Source organism: Ischnura elegans, chromosome 1, assembly GCF_921293095.1.
Source record: "Ischnura elegans chromosome 1, ioIscEleg1.1, whole genome shotgun sequence".
NCBI lineage: Eukaryota > Metazoa > Arthropoda > Insecta > Odonata > Coenagrionidae > Ischnura > Ischnura elegans.
The window spans coordinates 53,965,972-53,986,810 of NC_060246.1; the positions used below are offsets into that span (position 1 = coordinate 53,965,972).

The following is a 20,839-nucleotide window of genomic DNA, read 5'->3' on the forward strand; positions in this document are numbered from 1 at the left end:
CCCGGGGTGCCGCGGACTCCTCTACTAGAAAGGAGGCGTCGTCGGTCGTGGCAGCGACAAAGCGGCCCTCCCAGCCCAGGTGGACGGTCCTTTGTCTTCGTAGGGCGCCAGGTTATATGGCATTGTTCTGTCGCATTCGTGTCACGTAGTTTAAAATTTAGGGGACTGCGTCCACCACATATGCTGGGAGGGGCACCCTGTCGTGGCTGTTTCGCCCTGTTTGTAGTCTCTCATTGTGAAGTGCCCTTAGGGTGGAATCGTGAAGGAGTTATTTCTTTTTTATTATTTTGTAATGTGTTGCCCCATCATAATCTTTCATCGTCATATGAGAGGAAAACAGATGTTGCTGCATATTTTAATTGATATAATTTTAATGATATAATTTTAGGGTAGTTACTGTAGAATAAAAGTTTTTGTGTAATTAATAGAATTTTCATATTCAGGTAAGAAAGTGAACAAAAAATGATAGGTATCATGAAATAAAATTTCGAGATAGCCAAAAGTAACCCATGAAAATGAGGCGAGCGAAAAATCAAATGATTAATCCAGACGAATGACTCATGTATCTATACATTTTATAGTTCTATACATTGCAAAATGTGATAAATCTTCATTGGTTGGGGAAATCATAATAATTGCATTGGAGCATTTACTGCTTTATTACTAGCGTCACAAATACTCGCTTAAATATGTATGTAGGAATAAACTAATTGTAAGTTAAATTGCAAATAATTAAGCATTTGGCTTTATTATTGTGTTTTCTGCTTTGTTGATTTAGTTAGAGATAATATGTTTTTGTGATTTGAAATGAAAACTTAGCATTGATACCTTCATGTAAACCCCCTTTTCCAGTCATTATTGAGGGTAAACTTGCTTGGGTCGTGATCAAAACAATCAATGTTTTGGGAAGAAAGCTGAAGAGAGTTCGTAGTGGATGGGAGATGCCCTGGTACGCGAGACCGGTGAGGTGAAGGCGAAAATAGGGCGGGGAATTCTGGTGCGACGAATCCACTATGCTATTCCCGAAGCGTTTTACGATCAGAGACCGGTTTTCCTCTCTCCCATCGCGAGAATACCCATGTTTTGGGAAAATGCTTGTATAATGTCCGCATTTAATTCTAGAAAGAAGCAGTTAATACTGAACTGAAATCTGGAAAAACTTCTTCGGCGGCGCGGCGGTTGGAAGTTCCGATTATTTTAATCAATAACGGATGGTGAGAAATAAGTGGGAATTAAAAAAAAGTGTTTTTCTCAGAAAATAAGGTAGTGTTGTTAAAAAAAATATCAGTCTCCCCATCCGTCTTCTCTCTTCCGCGAATCCTAATTGTGATTGATAGCGTGGCCTAAACATGAAACATCCCTTGTTGTAAAATTAAAATTCATATTAAATTTAGAAAGGTGAACACGAATTACCACAAATGGACTCTGACTAACGATTTAGATAGCAAATACGATTACCATGCTTCAAGGAGCTGATTGTCCAGAGGGTTTACATTTATTCTTCCGAAATAATTTCTATAGATTGAATGTAACATGAACCTGTTTTCCGTGCATTGTTTCGGAAAAGGAATTATATGTACGCAAACACTACGATTTCCGTAATTTTTTACACATTCTCCTGAATTTTATAGAAGTACATATTGAAAACTAAAAGAAAAGCAAAAAAATCATGGATTCGAATATCCCCCACGTTTGTTTTATGCGTGTTCATGAAGCAGCGTCTGTGAGCACGAATTTCCGTTGTTGAAAATGGAAAATTGGAATTTTTAGGCGACACTACCGGGCCGGGATAGAATGATTAGTATTCAGGAATCACAAACTATACGCGGTTCTCTCTCGTGCGGAGAAATATAGAGGAAAAAAGAGCGATGCGTTTGGAAGATGGGAAAGAAAATCTCTTTAAGGGTGAAATCTCTTTCGTCACCGCTTAGAGGAGTGTGTGCTGTTTCGTCATAGTAAAAGAACTAACAGCCGCGTTCAATTCTAAATATTTGGGCCTCGATAAAATTTCATGTGATTTACACTTTCTGTGTCCAGTGTCGCGAGTTGCGCAACAACTCTTTCCCCTCTCCCCCGAGATAGAGGAAATCCCTTCAGATAAAGTGTTTCTACGGTATTTAACGCCGTCACGGCAGCCAGGTGAAGGATGAAATTCCCACAAATCGGGAAGATAAAGCTCGTATTTCAGTCAATGGTGGCATTGTTACAGGATTCTTGTCACGGGGACACTAGAATCGTCACACTGGTGACAATACTCGTTCAGCAATGTAGGGGAGAAAATACGTACATATGCGTCATTTTCACTTCCTAGGATGCAAAATGCTAAAGAGAATTTTTCGTCGCATCAAAGTTATACCTATATAACAAATATTGGTTTATTGATTCCTCAGAAAATATGATCTGCATTTCCCTTGCGGTGGACGTCATGGTTGACAGAGATTTAAAGTTGACTTAAATAATTTGATTTCTCTTTTAATAAAAAAAACTCATCATTATTAGTAACACACAAAATCAGAAACATTATAAAATTTATTGTTACCTTACGTTGAAAATCGTCTCGATTTTTTTCTTTGGACTGAAGTGAGCAAAAAGAAAAAGCATTGAATCCTCAGTGTGGTATTATGCTCCGATCAATGGGTAAATATTGAAGGAAGTAGTTAGCGGACCTGTAAGAATTTATCTCTTACTAATTGGTGATAAGATTTTTATTGGCTCAGTATTTATCCCACGGGTGCAAGAGTTACTTTGATGATTATGAGAAAATTTCTTCGTCACACAGTAATTATGTGATGTATTGCTTGAGATAGTGATTGTGCATTCTACTCTCCTCATTTGAATACATATATTTCACCTAATCTTGCATGTAAAAATTAAGTAAATACAATGATTTAAAAAAGACAATAGAAGGCGCATTATATTCTCTTGTATTACCAAGTATCCTCTTGTAATCAAGAAAAGGAGGAGACTTCAATGCCTGAGTAACCAAGGGATAGAATTTCATATGAATAAAATGAAAACGGCGTAGGCAGCATACGATAAAAGGTAGAATACAATTTTTTTTAAATATGTATAGTTTAAATGAGATACGGAGGAGAAAGAAGGTTTGGATGGAGCGAGTAATTAGCGGAGAGGGGATGTTGAAAACGTTGGTGGAGGGTAGAATGTTAGGTAAACGAGGGAGGGGAAGGAAGAGAATAGGATTTTTTAGATAGATTGAAAGGGAGTAGGCCTTACAGTGAATTGAAGAAGGCAGTGCTGGAAGGACAGGGAGGCTCCCAGATTACTTCTTTAGTACTCCATGGAAACCTACCTTATTTGGCAGAATAATGTAATAAATAAATATATATAGTAATTGATCCAGCCTTAAAAAGTAAGCTATGTGGTCATATGTGTTGGATCTTTGTTTGAAATATTCAAAATAAAATTTAGCCAAATAGTTAAAAATAGAAAAGAGAGAAAAGAAGATAAGTGTGTATACTTCACACTCGTTTTTAATGTTTTTTTATAGGGCCAGTAAATAATTGCTGACTGCAGCACCAGAAAAATCTTAAGTGCGAGTTTTTACTGCAGCGAATTTCTAATGTAGCATAAGTAACCTTTGAATTCAAATGATGGCTGAGGAGAATGGTAAAAAATTAATAATTTATATTTGTGGAATGTAAGTGAAATACTTTGATACTAATGACGTTTCATACCTTTGAATATGGCAAAGGAAGCAATGTTTACATATTAATAATTCCATAACGATATGATTAGTACTACTTGCTTTATAAATGGTCATTTTTAATTCATACTCATCTATTTCCTTTATCCCTTAATGTGAATACTATTTAGCCATTTATTATTCCCCTTTATATCTTCATACAGAAGTTCAACTTCTAGTGATACATTTTGTAATCCCAAGGCCTGCCGATTGCCTTGGAACGTCTCAGCATGGAAAAAGGTGAATAATAAGGCATTTATTTAATTTGTTCTTATTTATTCTGAATATTTCCTTTATTTTAATCGCCCTTGACGTACTTGACAGTGCGCCAATTTGAGAAATTAGAGAATATGTGAAATAAGAAGGTAGGGGCTCTGAATAAGCTTCTGCCCATGGGCGTACCCAGCGAGGGGCAGGAGGGGGTACCTGCACCCCCCTAGGAGAAAAAATTGCAAATGTCTTTAAGGAAAATATTATTTTTTCAAGCAAATAATTTTAAAAACTAATAAAGAACTGTTACAGTATCCTTAAAATGTTGATTTCATTGACCTTTTCCATGCTTAAATCTTACCTACAACTTGAACAACCATGGCTTGCCCCCCACCCCCCTAGTTTTGATCCTGGGTATGACATTGCCTGCAATTTTCAGCTGGCAGCTGAAAAATAAGAAGCATATGCTATATGATACACCAGAACTAGTTGGGACAATTTTAATAAATAAAGTGAAATTTTTGTTCCAAAATTTTATTTTGTTACTAACCAATAATAATCATTTCTTACATCTGACGGAAAAGAAATTATTAATTAGGCTCTATATCATTACATTTAAATTGTTTCTACTTACAAAAATGTCAAATTATTCCATTTTTAATTGCTCCAGTTATCATTATTATGATAAGATAAATAAAGATATAACCGAAAGCTTTCCGCAGTCCCTTGATTGGCGCTCTTTTATGGAACAATTTGAAAATCTTCTCCTTATAGTACATGGCTTTTCTGAAAACTTGAATGATCGCTTTCGAGAAAGTTTCCGGTTTTTAGGTGCAATTTATATTAATAACTTTGCTTTCTTCAATTTTCCACCTGGCCAAGTGATTCCTATCCCGTCCTGGTTGGCTGTCAAATTTTAAAGGCGCCAGACCAACAATAAGTGATTGTAAGCGATAACCGAATCGGTGTCTCTGGGATGGGGACTTTGCGGAGCGGAGAAATGGGAAGAGAAAGGATGCCTTCCTCCACTCAAGAGTCTGTCTGTTACGTATGTATGTGTGCGCGCGGTAAATATCGCCGTCGCGTTGGTAATACTCGCTGTAAAAGGGAGAGTGGAGCACGGAGATTTCAATGCTCGGACCGAGAGGCGGCAGTGGGATGAGGGACGAGGGGCTGTCGAACGGAGGAAAGGGAGAGCAGGAGGTGGGGGAGTGCTTGCGGAGTAAGTGCACGAGTGGGGTGAGGGATATTTGAGCAATCGGAGGGGAAAGACGGATGGGGTCGGACGGGAGGTGGGGGAAGCGATGCTGGAAATGGTAGCCGTGGTGTGGGAGCTTGGGGGGAGTTCTCTGGAGGGGATGCGGAGGGCCTAAATGCGTGAAGTTTCTATTCCACCGCCGCCAACCACCAGCAACGCTCAGTCGTTCCCGAACAGCTGGAGTGGACAGGGAAGGTTGGTCCGTCAGGGCTTCGGGCGTTCCCCACGGCGTGGCGCGGCGATATACTCAAGCTACCAGTAGCGGTCAACCTCCTTTGAGACAGCAACGGTGTGGAAAAGAAGGGGAAAAATAGCCAGAGATTACGCCAAAGGTACGACCCCGCGACAGCTTTGGGCAGACGTTGAGCTGGAAACCTAGGAGGCTCACGGAGCCCTACATTGCAAAGAGTAGGAAAGAGAACATCGATAGACTCAGGGGAGGAGGATATTCACGCAATCCTTGCCTCCAGCACGTTTACAACCGTCCTTATTGGGACTGGAAGACGGGTCGGAGGAGAGAGGGACGTGAAGATTGTGGTGGAGGGAATAGCGAGGAAATTAAAAGGAGAGATAAATAGAGGTAGACGATAGGGAGAGAAGACTAGAGGAGGGATCTGAAAAAGAGAGAGCTGAGCGAGGCGGGCAAAGGGGGAAAAGAGAAGGCACTTGCATCGCGGAAGAGAAAGTCTTCTCTCCCGACCATTTTTTCTGTTCATTTTTTCCCCTCCCACCATCGAGAGACGTCCTCGCCAGTAAACTAAGAGGTGTACGCTGGCCAGCTTCGGGAACCCTTCCCTCTGCACCCTCTGGTAACCTTCCCCAATAATAATAACAATATTTACTGCACCGGGTGGGAGGGTCGTTAATCGTTTCCCGCCCCATCTGGACATCCCAGTTTTGCTCCTCCGGTTCCTTCCGTCGAGCAAGTTCGTGTTTTCCACGGCACGCCCACCGTCCCAGAAGGGCCTTCAGGGTAGCGCCAAGTGGCGGTGGAGGCTGAGCGGGTCGTGGTGGAACAGGATTTGTCCAAAACTGCACGAAGTGAGCACCGGGAGGTGTGATTATAATCCTACACGGATGTCTTATGAAGGGTTGGTGACGAATGGTCACATTTAAATTTTCGCCAAGTTGGAGATTTCTCGACGATTTCAAAAAGCTGTCTTTTTCTTGTGGAAAAGTTCCTTGTCGCTCCGGATAGATATCCAGGTAGATCGAATTCAGTTGTTTGATGTGGACACTCGACCACAAAATCTCACTCCCAGTGACGAAGCAGGCCGGTTAGGGAGCAAAAAGTGTCGAACCTTCCTGATAGTCACGTCGAGGTACGTTACCTAATCTGTGTGCTCTCCGCCTCTCGATTTTTTTGCCACGATTAATTAGTTACTCTGGGTGGAATCCATAGAGGAAGCTGTTTGGATAGCGGTGGGGACTCCACGACCGTCTCCTCCCACCCCATTTGAATCAGTGCTGGAGAGTAAACAATCTAACCACGAGATCACCCCGGGGCAACTACGTCAAGGCAACGCCTACTCGGCAGGGTTTTGTTTTTTTTCCACACTCAACTCCGAATCCCCCCTCCCCTCTTCTGGTCAATTCCCACGTCCACCCCACCTCCCAGAGCTCTCTCTGGCCACTCCCCCACCTCCTTCCAACCCCCTCCCTTCCCAACCCCCTTCTTACCTTTACTCTCAACCCTTTCTCCCCCTCCCCTCACCCTTGCACTGTCCCCTTCCCCCCTCGGTTGAGATAAGCCTCAGAGTATCCGCGCTGTGCTCAATCTTGCCCGCCACTCGGGCGACATCGCTCTAGAGGTTCCGACGCGAGTCCGCTCCACTGCCGATCAGCGCACATAGGTCCACTCTCCGTGGAGGAAATCTGCAGCTTCGCGCCGTTTTTGTTTTTGTTTTGGGAGAGGTGGAAAAGGGGATCAAGGAAGACAGCTCGCTTCCGAGGGTGGATTTGGTCGGAGGAATTGTTTTTGCAGTTGAGGTGTGTGGCCGGACGGAAGAGGAAAGTTCTCGCATCTCCGTTCTATTGTCAAGCAACTCGCGGCGTCTGCAATTTTCGTCTCCCTCTCGGTGGACATCCTTTGATGAGGGATGGAGTCTGAGCAAGGTCGGAGGAGGGAGGGGACTAGCGCCCTCCCACCCTGCGGATGGTGAGTCCAAAGTCCATTCTTCGGGTCCCGGCGATCACAATTGTTTCCGCGGCAGGAGAATTTGCCTCTGTGGAGGGACATAATGGAATTTATCCTATACAGAGTATAGCTGAAATTGAAGGAATAAGAACTGGTATTATGCCACATTCATCTCGTATAGAATTGTTATTGCTTTTGACACACAATTTATTATAAAGAAATCAAGGTGTGAAAATGACTTATTTATGGAAAGCACTAAAAAATCTAATTTGAGGTAGAAAATTTCAAGTTATTTTGCTATTTCCGCAATTTTTTCACCTACTTGAATTCCTTAATTTAAAAAAATTCGGAAATAAAGAAATAAAACTATGTAAGGTTCACTATTATTTATGTGCACGACCCGGGTTTCGTTACTTGGTTACATCGTCACGATGTAACCAAGTTACGAAACATAGTTTTAATAACAAAGTTTTATTTCTTTATTTCCAATATGGAGAGGTTTCACAAAGTGAAGTTATCAGTTATATTAAAAAAAAAAATTCGGTTTGAAATTTATTATATGGAACTGTTTCATTCTCGTGGCAAACATAGTGCAACGCTGAATTTGTTTTGATGTTTGACACAGGTTTTGATGGATTACTCTTAGTATTTTGATGTTGACATTACGTGTAATTTTAATGAGAGTGATGAATAGAATTTTAAATTTCTTATTTCATCCATGTATTTTTGTATCCACTCGGCGGTTTTGACAATTGAAATTTAAGTTAGCTCGTTTGTACACTGATAACTAATGCATATGTAAATTGTAGCATGGGAAACCATTCTTGAAATTAAATACTCAGATTGTATGATGGAAAATTATCTTGTCCTGGGTTATGTTGGTACTTAACAGAAAACTGGCTCAATGTAAATTTCGACGGAGGGAGTAGTTTTTGATATGAAATTAAATTGAAATGGACAAAGCAATACCAATATTTTAATGAACATAGTCCACTTATTGGTAAAACAATAGTTTTACCAATAAGTGGAATTGCAATTGGTATTGTTGATTTCTTTTCAATTGAAATGGATTTTGGGAATGTCTAATCTTTGTATGGTACCGTATTTAAAATAAGTTTATTGCTCATATCGGAGATGCACCTGTTTCAATTATTTGTTATCTACTCTATCAGCAATCCAATGGTTTACGTCGTCTTATCGGCATGCCGTTGTTTTGTTTTGAACTGCTTTCATAAAAAATATCGATGCATCGATAAGTACGATTTACTGTAAAATTTACTTGCCGTACACAAGGCAAAATAAAAATTTTCAATCTGGCGAGAAAGATTTTTACGGAGTGGAACGAAAGTGACTTGGAGTCTTAAACTTGGCGCTTTATTTCCAAATCCATTCGGCACTCCACAATATAATGCTCTTGAGCTGCGAAAGCTGAGCTCCAATTTCTTAAATATAGTTTTTATCTGCTCATTTGTTTACTATATGCTTAAAAGGAACTTAATTATCGTGCAGCGCTGAAGATCAATTAAGTTTCCATTCCTGATGTTTTTAATGTTTTCCAAATTAATTCGAAAATGAACGTGTTGATATTATAAATATTATGACATAATTCATTTGATAAAGGTTTTATAGTTTTTCTTACTTGTTTCATATTATTTGATTTATACTCTTGGTGGTAATATTTACCCCATTAATTATTATAGCTGAAAATGAATTGAAGGATATAATATACATTATTATTATTTATTATATTTATTTTAAGGCTTTCGTTTATCTCTAAAATTTATACCTTAAGTATAATACTTAATTTTTAAAGAGTATATTTTCGTAAAAAGTAAAATTATTTTATGAATATATTAAAACCTAATGACTATAATTTTCTTGAAATTAAACGATTTTGAAATCTATCGGAATACCCCGTGGCATTTATATCATATCGAGTAGGATTTCTTGATGACTCCAAGTCATTCAAACTTAATAAAAGTGAAATTTTCTAATAACAATTGAATCTAAAACAGTTACTAAAATAGTTAATTAAGTCGGAAATCAGTAGCACATGCAAGACTCTTATTCTCCCAGTTGATGAAAATAATGTTTGCATGCATGAATGAATTATCAAAAATTTATTTCTCTTTCTAATTGAAAATTGACAGATAGTAACCAATATTTTCATGTGCTAATATTAACGGTTCTGAAAACCCTCTCAGTTTGAATTGAGCTTTCTGAAGGTAATATTAACTTCTAACCGGGTGCGGCTTGGGCGTTTCCGCTATCGTTACGCAGTACGGATTGGGCAAAGACCGTTGCCGTACATGAAACCTTTCCAAACACATCGCCATGCATCGTAGATTATGGAAGTGTCATTCTTCTCTGATGCTAAATGTAAATTCTTTGCACGCAAGCCTCGCGTTGCATAATGATGCCCTTTTGGGGTTATAACTCGGGGGAATCTATTAGTGTAAATGCTCACAAAATCACTTGTTAAGACCTAATTGACAGACTAACACGAATCTTCTTGTCAACAGTAGCTGCTAAAGGGACTGCAGGCGTTAAAATTTGCCATTGGAATTTAATCGGCTCATTCATGAGACAATTGAGTGATAAATCCATTAAAGAATGGAAGATCGCTTTGAAATTACGATTGCTGAGAATACAATGAGATGATACGGAAGTTAATTTCTAAAGCATTTCTTTAGGAATTGATAAATTCCGAAGGAGGTATTTTAACTCTATGCTCCATAGTTCATCTAACCGATTCTTATTCTCATGAATGCCCAAATGAAGTCTAGTAGAAACGCTCTGTAAGGATTTCGACGAATGCCAAATTGTATACCCCATAGTAACGGGTCGATCCACATATATTATTGTGTATTTTTCAGACCGTGCAATTTTTATCTTTGCGAGATGCGGATAAGTCTTTCTCTTTTAACCCTTACTTTCCGAACATGGGACTGCGCCTTTGCAGTTGTCACATGACCTTATTCGGTACTGGGAAATAAGAACGAGGGTGGATTGAGCGCGTAGAATACTTGGCGTTACTTTGGGAATTGATGCAGTCCATTCTCCTCTTGTGTCAGAGTTATGTTTCACATTCTATGCCGTTAGAATTGAGGCGTTGGAATTCATCCATTTTGCACTTCCCAAAAATATTTTTGGATTATCTCAATGTTTTGAATTCCTGTCATTAATTGAAATTTTAATTTGTTCCATACAATAGAAATTGTCGATCAAGATACTTATTTCAATTTTTATCAATCATGTAAAGCCATCCATTTAAGTATGTAATCAGTGGATGCATCCAGACTTTGAAACATTTTATGTCTTCCTAATTTTTGTGCCAGTTCGATATTTTTTGTTAGTTCCTTATTGAATCCTCTTAAATATTTCTACATTTCTCTAATTTAATGCTTTCATATCATTTAATTTGCATGTGGCGAATGACTTAGACTCTTCTATAACTCTGATCCAGTATGGATCCTCTCATCTTGATAGTACGTTATGATGACACTGCACTAATATATCGCTGTTTTATAAATTATTACATTATATATTCTATCCATTACTGTTTTAACCTCTTCTTTTCTTCTCTACTAGGGCTAATAGACTTCTATAAATCTATTTTATTTTTTAAAATTCTCCTTTCCTCCGAGTATTTTGGCATATTTTTCTCAGGAATTCAACCAAGATAACCTTACCTTCGCGTCGAGGTCAGAATCGCTCCGCTGTATAAGAGTGAATATTAATGTAATGAAGTCAATAATTCATCCTGATGACGAGGAAAGATTCGGACTTCGACTTTTTGATAACTATAAACCAACTCACCTCGTTGAAATCCCAAAAATAATATATCCAGTCCAAGCACCGTGAAAACGCTAGATTATTTATCGTTTAACCTGCAATTTGAATCTATCACTTATTATAATAGGAGTAGTTTAGGTTGTTTGGTGTGGGTTTCAAAAGTGCCTATTAGCGCCCCATATAAAAATCACATGTTAGGACTATGAAGCAAATACCGTAATGTCCATGAAAATAAAAAAAATAATTTTTCTTGTAATTTTTCTAAATTTAACTCGCTCTCAATTTGTCCAATTTATTATATGGGTTTTCAAGGCTACTTTTTTCCCATTGTATATCGCGGTTGTATTGTGGGTACCGAGGTACCCACAATAGACACTCCTAAGCTAATTAAATGACTTCTTTACTAATCAGTATCAATTTATATTTCCTTTAACAAACTAGTTCTCTCTAACATTCGTCCAGTCCTTTTTTTTATTTCGTTCTTTGTTTTTTGTTCACACTCTATCTTTAACATTTCACAGAGAGTCTTAAATTCTTGTTCGATTGGTCATTCTAACGGCACAATTAGCAGGTCCTAACGAGTGAGGAGAATCTCTTATCTTGGGTTTAGATACCGATGGTGTTGTAAGTAACTGTATGGGCACATTAGGTGACGATCGTCGCCATCATTAGGGGGCCATTGTCGCCTAATGGGTGTCACCCGCAGTGTCGTCCGCTTATTTCAGCCTCCCGGCTCTCCTCCTGTCCGCTGCCGCCAACTCATTGACGAGCGGCGACGTGCCTCGATTGGGGCGACCATCTTAACGGTCATACGTGTGCTTGACCTTACTCACGCTCCATCCGCGCAAACCAAAATGAGATACCTCTTTCCGACCACTTGCTCGACATTCCATCTCATCTGGGTCAGTCATTTCCACCATTTCTACACTTTCCACCGATCGGAATTTATAAATCTGCCCATTACATTGAGCTCTCCTCACCTCACCCAACTTGTTTATTTTGTGTTTCTGATCTCGATCCAAAGCCAAGACTTTTTGACAAAGTATTATGGTGGTACCCATGAAGTGGTGTGCAAGTTTACAACGCTCATATTTGAATATTGTTAAAAGCATATGATACAGGTATCGGTAAAATAATTTACTCTGAGAAGAATATTGCTAATTACTGTATACGGCCATAAATGTCTGTAACTTCGCATTGACGATGAATAACAGTGTAATTCACTGACCAACGTTCCAAACAAAAATACAAATTCGCCATCAATATTTTCTCTCATTTATTTGTTGGGAAAATAACATTAATTTTTAAAATTTAGATTAATATTTTCCATTGCTTTTATAATATAATTTAATTCGTGGACATTTCTGGGGCTAATGTTACACGAAATTAAACTATGTGCACGTTACGACCTTATTATGCCTAGATACAAGGCCAGTCCTCCTCACATCTTCATGATGCAATCATTTTTTTCAATTGCCTATTTTCTGTACCCATCGCTGCACAATATACTGTTCATTTTCCTTTTAAGCAGATGCATAACTTCTATTTGTTTCAAATTTCTAATGTCAAAAGCCTCTACTGGAAATATAAGCAGTGTTCCATACTTTATCATTGCGCAACCGTCTTCGGGATCGGTAATACCGTTCGTTCACTTTTAAATAATGTGCTGTTATTTATCATTACCACTGTCTTGCCTCGGGCTATTCATAGTGCCTCTTTGTAGACATGCATTGTATTTGAGCTTCACAGGTAAATGAGGGACTTCATTAGCTCTTTCACCACTCCTTCTGGCTGAATGTCTACTATTCTATTCTCCCCGAGATCACGATGTTGTTCTCTAACAACAGCATTCGAGACGGATTCACCAAAAAATGAATTTTATCAAAAGTCGACTGAAATTTTCTTGGATTTCGATATCATTGAACATTTGGTCTCATTACAGGATCCTACGTAGAAAATTGCGATTCTTTTCTGGATGGTATTCCATGAGTTGGAAACGAAGTACAAACCACGCGGACCCTTTTCTCTTGGCGAGAAGGAATCTTGGCACTTGAGCAAGACTTTGAATCCACTCTCGCGTTCTTTACCGTGCATACCATTCTTGGACTTGCATTCACATTTGAAATATCACCGTAATGGATGCAGAATCCGGCTTGGTCGACGTTATGGATGTAACAACTTTGCTTTCTTTTCCCTGGATGCCAGTCTACCATGTATTTATTCTCATCGAGGAACAACATTCCACCCCCCCCTCAAATCAACCCTCAACCTTTATTCTTCTTGTTTGATAAATACTGAACATTAGACTGAGCGCTTTTGCATAGGAGCGTGCTGGGTCTGTGCTTCGTTTTTATTTTGCGTCTAAATAAGTCCATTGAAACGATCTCTAGCTGGCTCTCATTATGAGTTAATTGTAAAAGTATTTAATGAAACGGCATATTTAGTCAAAGTTGAAAAGGTTATAATAATTTTGAAGCTATGCTAATTTATAACTTTTTGAGGAAATATTTATCGATTGTACTCGAAGAGCGCAGGTCTAAGGATATTCTCAAGGATGGGAGCCGTTGAGGTTGATATGCTCAACTTTCGTCCTTCGTGGCGTATGAGGAGGAATGAGATCATGGGTTGCCTTTGACAGTCTTCTCAAATTACACTTTATCACTGTATTCCGTCCTTGAAGGGCACCAGAGACGTGATGGACCAAAAGAAATGCGAGAAAAGTTTACGATGTGGGAAAGTAGGAAAGTGCGGTTATTAACGCTGAATAACCGTTGAGGTTCTCTCGTAACAATGCGCAATTATTTTTTTGTGAGTGTTTGGTGGCCGCAATTGATGCTCCAGCATTCTGTACTGCGACTAACGTTAATACTCGTTGGTATACTAAAAAATTTTCCTTGAAAAGGCGTTGATATTAGAATAACACCATCACCATCATAGAATCACAGTAGCTATCCTATTTTTCTTTCTAAAATGCCCTGATTCGATTAGTTTTGTTCATTTTCCAAAATCGCTACGAAAAAGCATTTCCAATTTCCATTTATCCACATGTGCTTTCCAACAATATTTGATTGTTATAATTTCTATAATATACAGAAAAATTTAAATGAAATTACGTTAAAATCTCATTTATTTTATTAATTTTGACTGTCTGCCGAATTTTGACCATATTCTTTTTTAAATAACGGACATGTAGAGCGATCTGAGGTCGAAATATAGAGAGTTATCAGCCCTGAATCCCGTAAAGTGCGGATACATATAACGTACCAACTCTGAAAGTATTCATAAGAACTAAAAATAATTTTAAAAAGTCTGAAGACTGGGGAGCAATTGTAGAATCAAATCAGTTAAACTTAAATTTCGACCGTTCCAAACTGAATTTGCGGAAGACTTATCGTAAATCCTCCTGAGACTTGAGCGGAGTTGATGGATCACCCGAATGACATCAGTGGGCAAGAGATTAAGTTTTCCTTCCGCGAAAAATAAAGGTTCGATTGACGTCATCAAACGAAAGAAGCCGTATCAGGGCGACTCATTTGGACGTTCGCGCCTTTTAAACGGGCCGCCCCTTGAGGGCCGCTCTGTTTAATTCGCAATCGGTCGCACGAGAACCCATTTGGCGGATGGGGCAAAGGGTGGCGAAGAATAGGGAACAGGTGGTGGTCCATTTTCTACCGCAGACGAGAGGGGGGTAATGTCTGTCTCTGGTCAAACCGGTGCCGGGCTATGGGGGCAGTCCGCCTTGAAGTGACAAAGGGGTGGGTGTTTTTAGAATGGATCGAAGATTGAGTGTCGCATTTCTTCACTTCAGCCCCTTTCTCGCGCGTGCTTATAACATGTCGCGTTTGCATTATATCAACCGCCCTAACGAGGAAAGCTCTGGGCCCGCTCCAGCAATACGGATGGGGTTGAAGGCTGGTCGGTGTTTCTGGCTGAGATTTTGTTTTGTTTTTACACTCTCCCGTGTCCTTCGGCCCTTCTAATCCTCCCGCTTTGAAATCTCGAAACTGATGGTACTGCGGAGTCTCTTAACCGGCAAGGCTCGAATCACGAAGCTTAACTTCGTATTAATGCAAAGTGAGCTCCGACTTTCGTAACGGTCCATAAATAGAATCATACTTGTTAGTGAAAATTAATCTAATTCTTCTTCACTAAAAATACTAAAAATGAGGAACTTGCATGGGTCGTAGATTGCTCTAAAAACTATTTTGAATAAGTCAAATGGATACATTAGCTCGCAAAAATACCTTCAGTTTCTCCATTCAACATCAAAAGAAATAAAATAATTGCATTTAAAATCGAGAAAAATTTCTCTGAGCCGACCACTGCGCGAAGACACCCGAGCGTTGCCGAGGCCAGGCGTGACGTCATAGGTGCCTAAACAACCGTAGGGAGTAGGGAAATACGCTGAGCGCATGGTGTAAAATTTGTTTTGAGGGAGTATTTAGCCGCTCATCGTCACTTTATTTTGTTCTGTTATTCTTGGGCAAGTTTTCCTATTGCTATTGTGCCTAGATTATTACTTGGGATATTAATAATGCGGCATCGGGATGATGAAGTACAAGCGTTTCACTTCGTGTGTTTTGGTTATCAGAAAAATGGATGATAACGTTGCCACTCGTTCGAATAGTACACCTGAAATTCATCTACGTCTACATAATACCCCGCAAGCCGCCTAAAAGGCGTGTAACATGGGGTGTTAGGACACCAGCCTTTTTTTAGGACACCAAAAATTGATGCCACGACCCTCATGGAATTTGTTAAGACAAATTATTGCTATACGTCGGCGGCAAATCGAGTTGTAAAAGAAACTTTTAATACTGGAGGATAACGATCGTAAGCTGTGCTGTTGACATTAGAGGAAGCTGTGCTGTTGAATTTGGCAACGCCGGATTAACGGAGAAGGTAGTCCTATCCGTCCTACGGTACGAATTCACAGCAAAACAGTCTGCACACAATCCACATGTGAGATCGCGAATCGGTTCCGCTGCTAACACACACACAAGCTACAACCTATTTCAATAATATAGGTAAATCCATAAACAATATACTAGCATATACCATAAAAATATAGTGGGAAATAGGCAAATACTCTTATCAAAACTGGATGTCACTATCACATTCTTATATTCATCACGTACAACTTACAATAACAGAACTCGTTATGATGAATACAACTATTTATTCACTGATTTAAACCCTTAAATTAGCCCACACAAGTGACACAGGTGACATTTCTCACTACTATTCGTTGAAATAATGGAATAACAAACTTCACACACAGTTTTTATTTCAATAGCGTGATCGTGAAATGTCATATCTACGGTGAACAACGGAGATTAGCACGCCACTGACAATTTTTACACTACTGTTAGACATTTATCGATAGCGTAATAGCACTTTTTACAATTCAATCACGATGGAACACTGATAACTCTTGGCCGATAGTTTTCAACCTTGTCAAACTTTGTGCATTACAACCACTGGCACTGTGATTAGTAGCAGTAGCTTAACGGGAGATGTCACGTTGAAAATAACACTATTTTGGCACAAAAATGTTCCTAGATGTCTCCAATCAGCGAGCAAAAGTTGCATTGACTGGAATTCTCCCCATAATACAAGCACAGACAGTCCTAAACGACGAATTCTCCGGTACCTACGAATAAACGGATGAAGTTATTGTATACAAAAGCTAAGCGGACATTAGTAAACATCAAAATCGTTCTAATTACATACTTAAATGAATGATATGCCGTCGATACTTACAATTAACGTATCCCCCTTCCAATGTCCGTGGCTCAGACTCCTACAACGATGTTATTTAGGTATTATCAAATTTTTGGTTTAACTGCTCCAGTTTTATATTTTATGCCCTTACTCAGATATTAATATTATAAATAATGCAAAAAACGAGGGCTTCCAAGCCTCTATCGTCGGATATTTATCTTTAAATATAAAATAATCAACACGTCTAACAAACGAAGCTCTCACAACTGCTGGCAACTATTACAAACAATCACAACAATAGCTTCGCGTGATGTTTAGGCACCTTTGACGTCATCGAGGCTTCGTCGGCAGTGGCTTGGGGGGTGAGGGAGTTTTTCCCGCGCTTTAAAATTCGTTATATTTATTATTAAATATCTCGCGAAGGAAAACTCAGATTTACATGCGGTTTTCTTTGTTGTATTCAGAAAATAATTTTCTGTCCGCCTATGAAATAAAAAAAATTCATGCAAGTTCCCCATTGAATAATCTTTGAATAGATCGTTGTAATTTCAGTGTTAATCACAGTTTGAAGCAATTGCTTGATTTAATTTTAAATACAATGCCTAATATATTATCGCAATTACTGTTGTAATAAAATACCTCATTTTCATTTTTAAAAGCAATTAAAATGATGATAAATCTCAAAATGGTAGACTTAAACAAGCTAAGGTCGAAGTTAGGAGAGACGTAGCGCACTTTAATTTTCATATTTTTGTCCATCTTATTAAATGGAACAGGTGCATGGATACGAAAATATCTAATAAATTTTCTTGTAGGAATTTTTATATGTGAGTTGCAAGGAAATATCCAAAATAAAATGGAGACCTCGTGTTGTGGTTGAATGACAATAGCCTATATCTTCGTTCGTTTGAGCACGAATAGTGCTGTTAAAATTCTTATTGATTATTCCTGTAGCTAAACTTAACCATTTCATTTGCTCATTTATATTAGGTTGGTATTTTTGGCCCTAGAATTTTGTCTCGTATGTGAAACCTGCACTTGTCATTTGATTTTCGAGTTCACATGTTGCTCACTGGGAGCTTCGGCCTTGGACTTTCAATCACTTGTGGCGCAACTCTTGGTATTGCATCCACTAACAACCTCTTTAGGTGCAATAAATTTTCTGGGTGCTTATGACTTATTTTTTAAATTGCAGACCATTTGTGCTTGCTGAAGTTAGTTCATAGTATCAAAGCTCCTTTTACACGACTTTGCGAGGAGCTTTTCTTGTTATGAAACGCCTATGGAACGTTTTCCTTTTTTTTTAATAACTCAAGATGTATAACCTACTTAACTTGTGCATGTGGGTGAAGTTGAATTAGGAACATCCAGTAGCTAAATAATTCACAATGATCGTTGAGTAATCCATCTGATTCTGTAAAATGCTCTGACGTAAAAAATAGTAAGGCAAAAATTCCAATCGAAGTGCTAAAATGATGGATAATGAAATCAAAATTAAAACGAATAGGGTAGTTTCCTTCATCGAAGAAAACGAAAGGCATTGATTGCGATTCGTTACCCACCATTAGTGTATTCATAATACACAAATTATTTGGTTTTAGAAATACCGGTTTAGACGAATGGCAAGGGTCAAATTTTATCCTCATTTGAAAAAGGCCATATTGGCGCCGATGCGATTCCGCTCCACGTGACGTCACAGGGACCTAGTTTCTACACGAGAGGATAGGAGTTATACATCGTCTGAGGTTACCAATGCATGCATGAGGCACAGAGCTCAGGGAAACATGTCTTAATAATCACCTATCAAAACTGGCTAAGGTCGGAAAGTTTTCTTCGTTTGATAAGGTATTAATAAACCTTTTTTAAGCCAAGCGCTACCATTCAGCAAGGTACTCAGCTACCGGCTGGCAGCCTGCGACGTATCAGCGCTAAGCCTCGCCTCAAGGTCACCTCACCGGGCGGGAGGGGGAACCAGAAATACGACGTACGGAGATATTTCCCGGCATTCATACTTGAGCGTCGCGTTTTCGCGCGCTTGAAAATTTTCACTTTTCATTTAATCGCGAAAAATAGATATTGTCATTTAAAAATCTAAAAGCGTGAAATACGTACTCCAGGAGTAATAATCTTTCGATTTAGGCAATAAAAAAATAATAGGAAACCACCCTATTAAAGGAAAGGAGAAATGGAAAATCAGAAAGGAGATACCTGTAATAATGTGTTGGATTGGATTTTGAACTTCCGTCGACATTATTTTATTTTGCTCCACAAGTCTTGATGATGGTGTCTTTTGTTAGATAATAAACTAACATAGGCATATTTAGAAAGACAGAATGAGATATTGATTAGGTTAACGTGTACTAAATTCATATAGAGGGAATATTTTTACGAAAATAAACCATTTTTAATATTATTGTTAAATGGATGTAAGCAATTGCTAATTTGAAATCGATAATTGGATTTCGATCGGATCCCTTCATGCATTATATCCCTCTCTAAGAATTCAGCTTTGTTTGCAAAAGGATGACCTTAAGTGGCGTCATCTTAAGGAGTTTAAGTCAAGATAGTATGAGAAACTCGATTCGGAGTTTTGTAAGAATATATATTTTTTTAATTTACCCCATTATTTAAAAATTGATATTTCAAATGGAATAAGATTCCATTAGGAATGTTTTAAGGATCCTACGACTTTTCATGGTAAAAATGGGCTCACTCTTAAAATTAGATAAACTATTTCTTCTTTTTGCCTCAAAATAGGAACGTGCTTGTGTTTTACATACATGAATCAAAGTAATAGGCGGAGCACTTAACTCTTGGAATATTTGTATTGATGGGAATTTTTTTACGTATTTACATTGCCGTTCAAAGGCAATAGTTTGAATTAATTAAATTAGTATGATTCATAATTTGATTCTGCCCGTTTTGTTCAGCCCATGTTTTGACAATAAAGTTCCTATTTTTCCTAGTAAGAGAATATAGTAAACTGTCATCTTCTGTCAACTGTCATATTCAAACATATAGTGAAGTTTTGGATGATGTATTAATGCATTAAATAGATAAACAACAATAGCACCTTGGATATTCTATTTTTAAAAACGTTGCGTTGCGTGTTGTTTTCTTGTAGCTTCCTGATAGCATGACTATTAATATTAAATAAGCGCTCTGCCAATACTCTTACTTAAACAACAATGCTATGGTAGCTAATGTTTTCCGACATTCTCGGACTCGTAGAGTTGTAATTTGATTTTATCCTTTAGGAAATTTGAAAATCGAGAGCGAAAAATTGAGGGAGATAGTGGTTTCATTTGCCTTATAATTATTTAAAACTAAGTTATCAAAATTAATTACTCACTTGAATTGGAAAACTTTTCAAAATTGAGGAAATTCAAAATTTTGTAATTAGGAAAGTCTCTTACACTTGTGATCAGCTACAAATCAATGAAAATAGTAGCTTCACACTTTCTCCACACAGTAATTCAAATTGCCGTTCTGAAGATTCATGGAGATCTAGTTGATGATTAGTCCACGCTATATGTGATTATTAATTGTAATTATATGTTCAAAGCAATAATCATTACCTGCCCCACGCTATGGCCACGCTTCTCTTCTGTTGTGGTGGAAATGCCATTGACAGTAAATAGTGGTATATTTTTGTTTAAGCGATGCGTCGACGGCTGTCATTGCCGACATATTGGTAACAGTTATATGGGGTTTAAATAAAAATAAAATTAATTTAATATCGTGGTTGAGAGATAATTATTTTGTGTTATTAGTATGTTATTCCATTTCCCTGAGTACCAATTCTTCTCCCAGAGTTCAGAGATAATTGCATTTAGTAGTTCAACTACTGCTGTAGCATGCAATATCATTGCTTTCCGAATTTGCGCCCTTCAAGTGTCACTGAACTCATAATACTAGCATATATAATTTTTAAATGTTGTTGCTTAATGATGAAATATAGGTAGATATTTAAGAAGTCTACATATATAATACTTGGGGCATTTATGATGAG

At 38.3% G+C, this 20,839-nt stretch overlaps 1 protein-coding gene across 4 annotated transcripts in view; it reads left to right on the forward strand.

The window, feature by feature from the left end:
• LOC124160764 (pancreatic lipase-related protein 2-like) overlaps positions 1-20,839 on the forward strand; it is a 136,487-nt gene that overhangs the window by 88,624 nt on the left and 27,024 nt on the right. The window contains exon 1 of one of the 4 annotated variants that reach the window (XM_046536811.1): positions 5,348-5,503. The exons of 2 other annotated variants lie outside the window; for them this stretch is intronic. Coding sequence is in view for 1 of the 2 variants with exons in the window: in XM_046536784.1 (XP_046392740.1) it covers positions 7,271-7,329 (59 nt within the window). In the remaining variant the exon portion in view is untranslated. Of the gene's footprint in view, positions 1-5,347; positions 5,504-6,864; positions 7,330-20,839 lie in introns of those variants that run through there. One more of the 4 variants, XM_046536784.1, reaches the window with a different exon arrangement.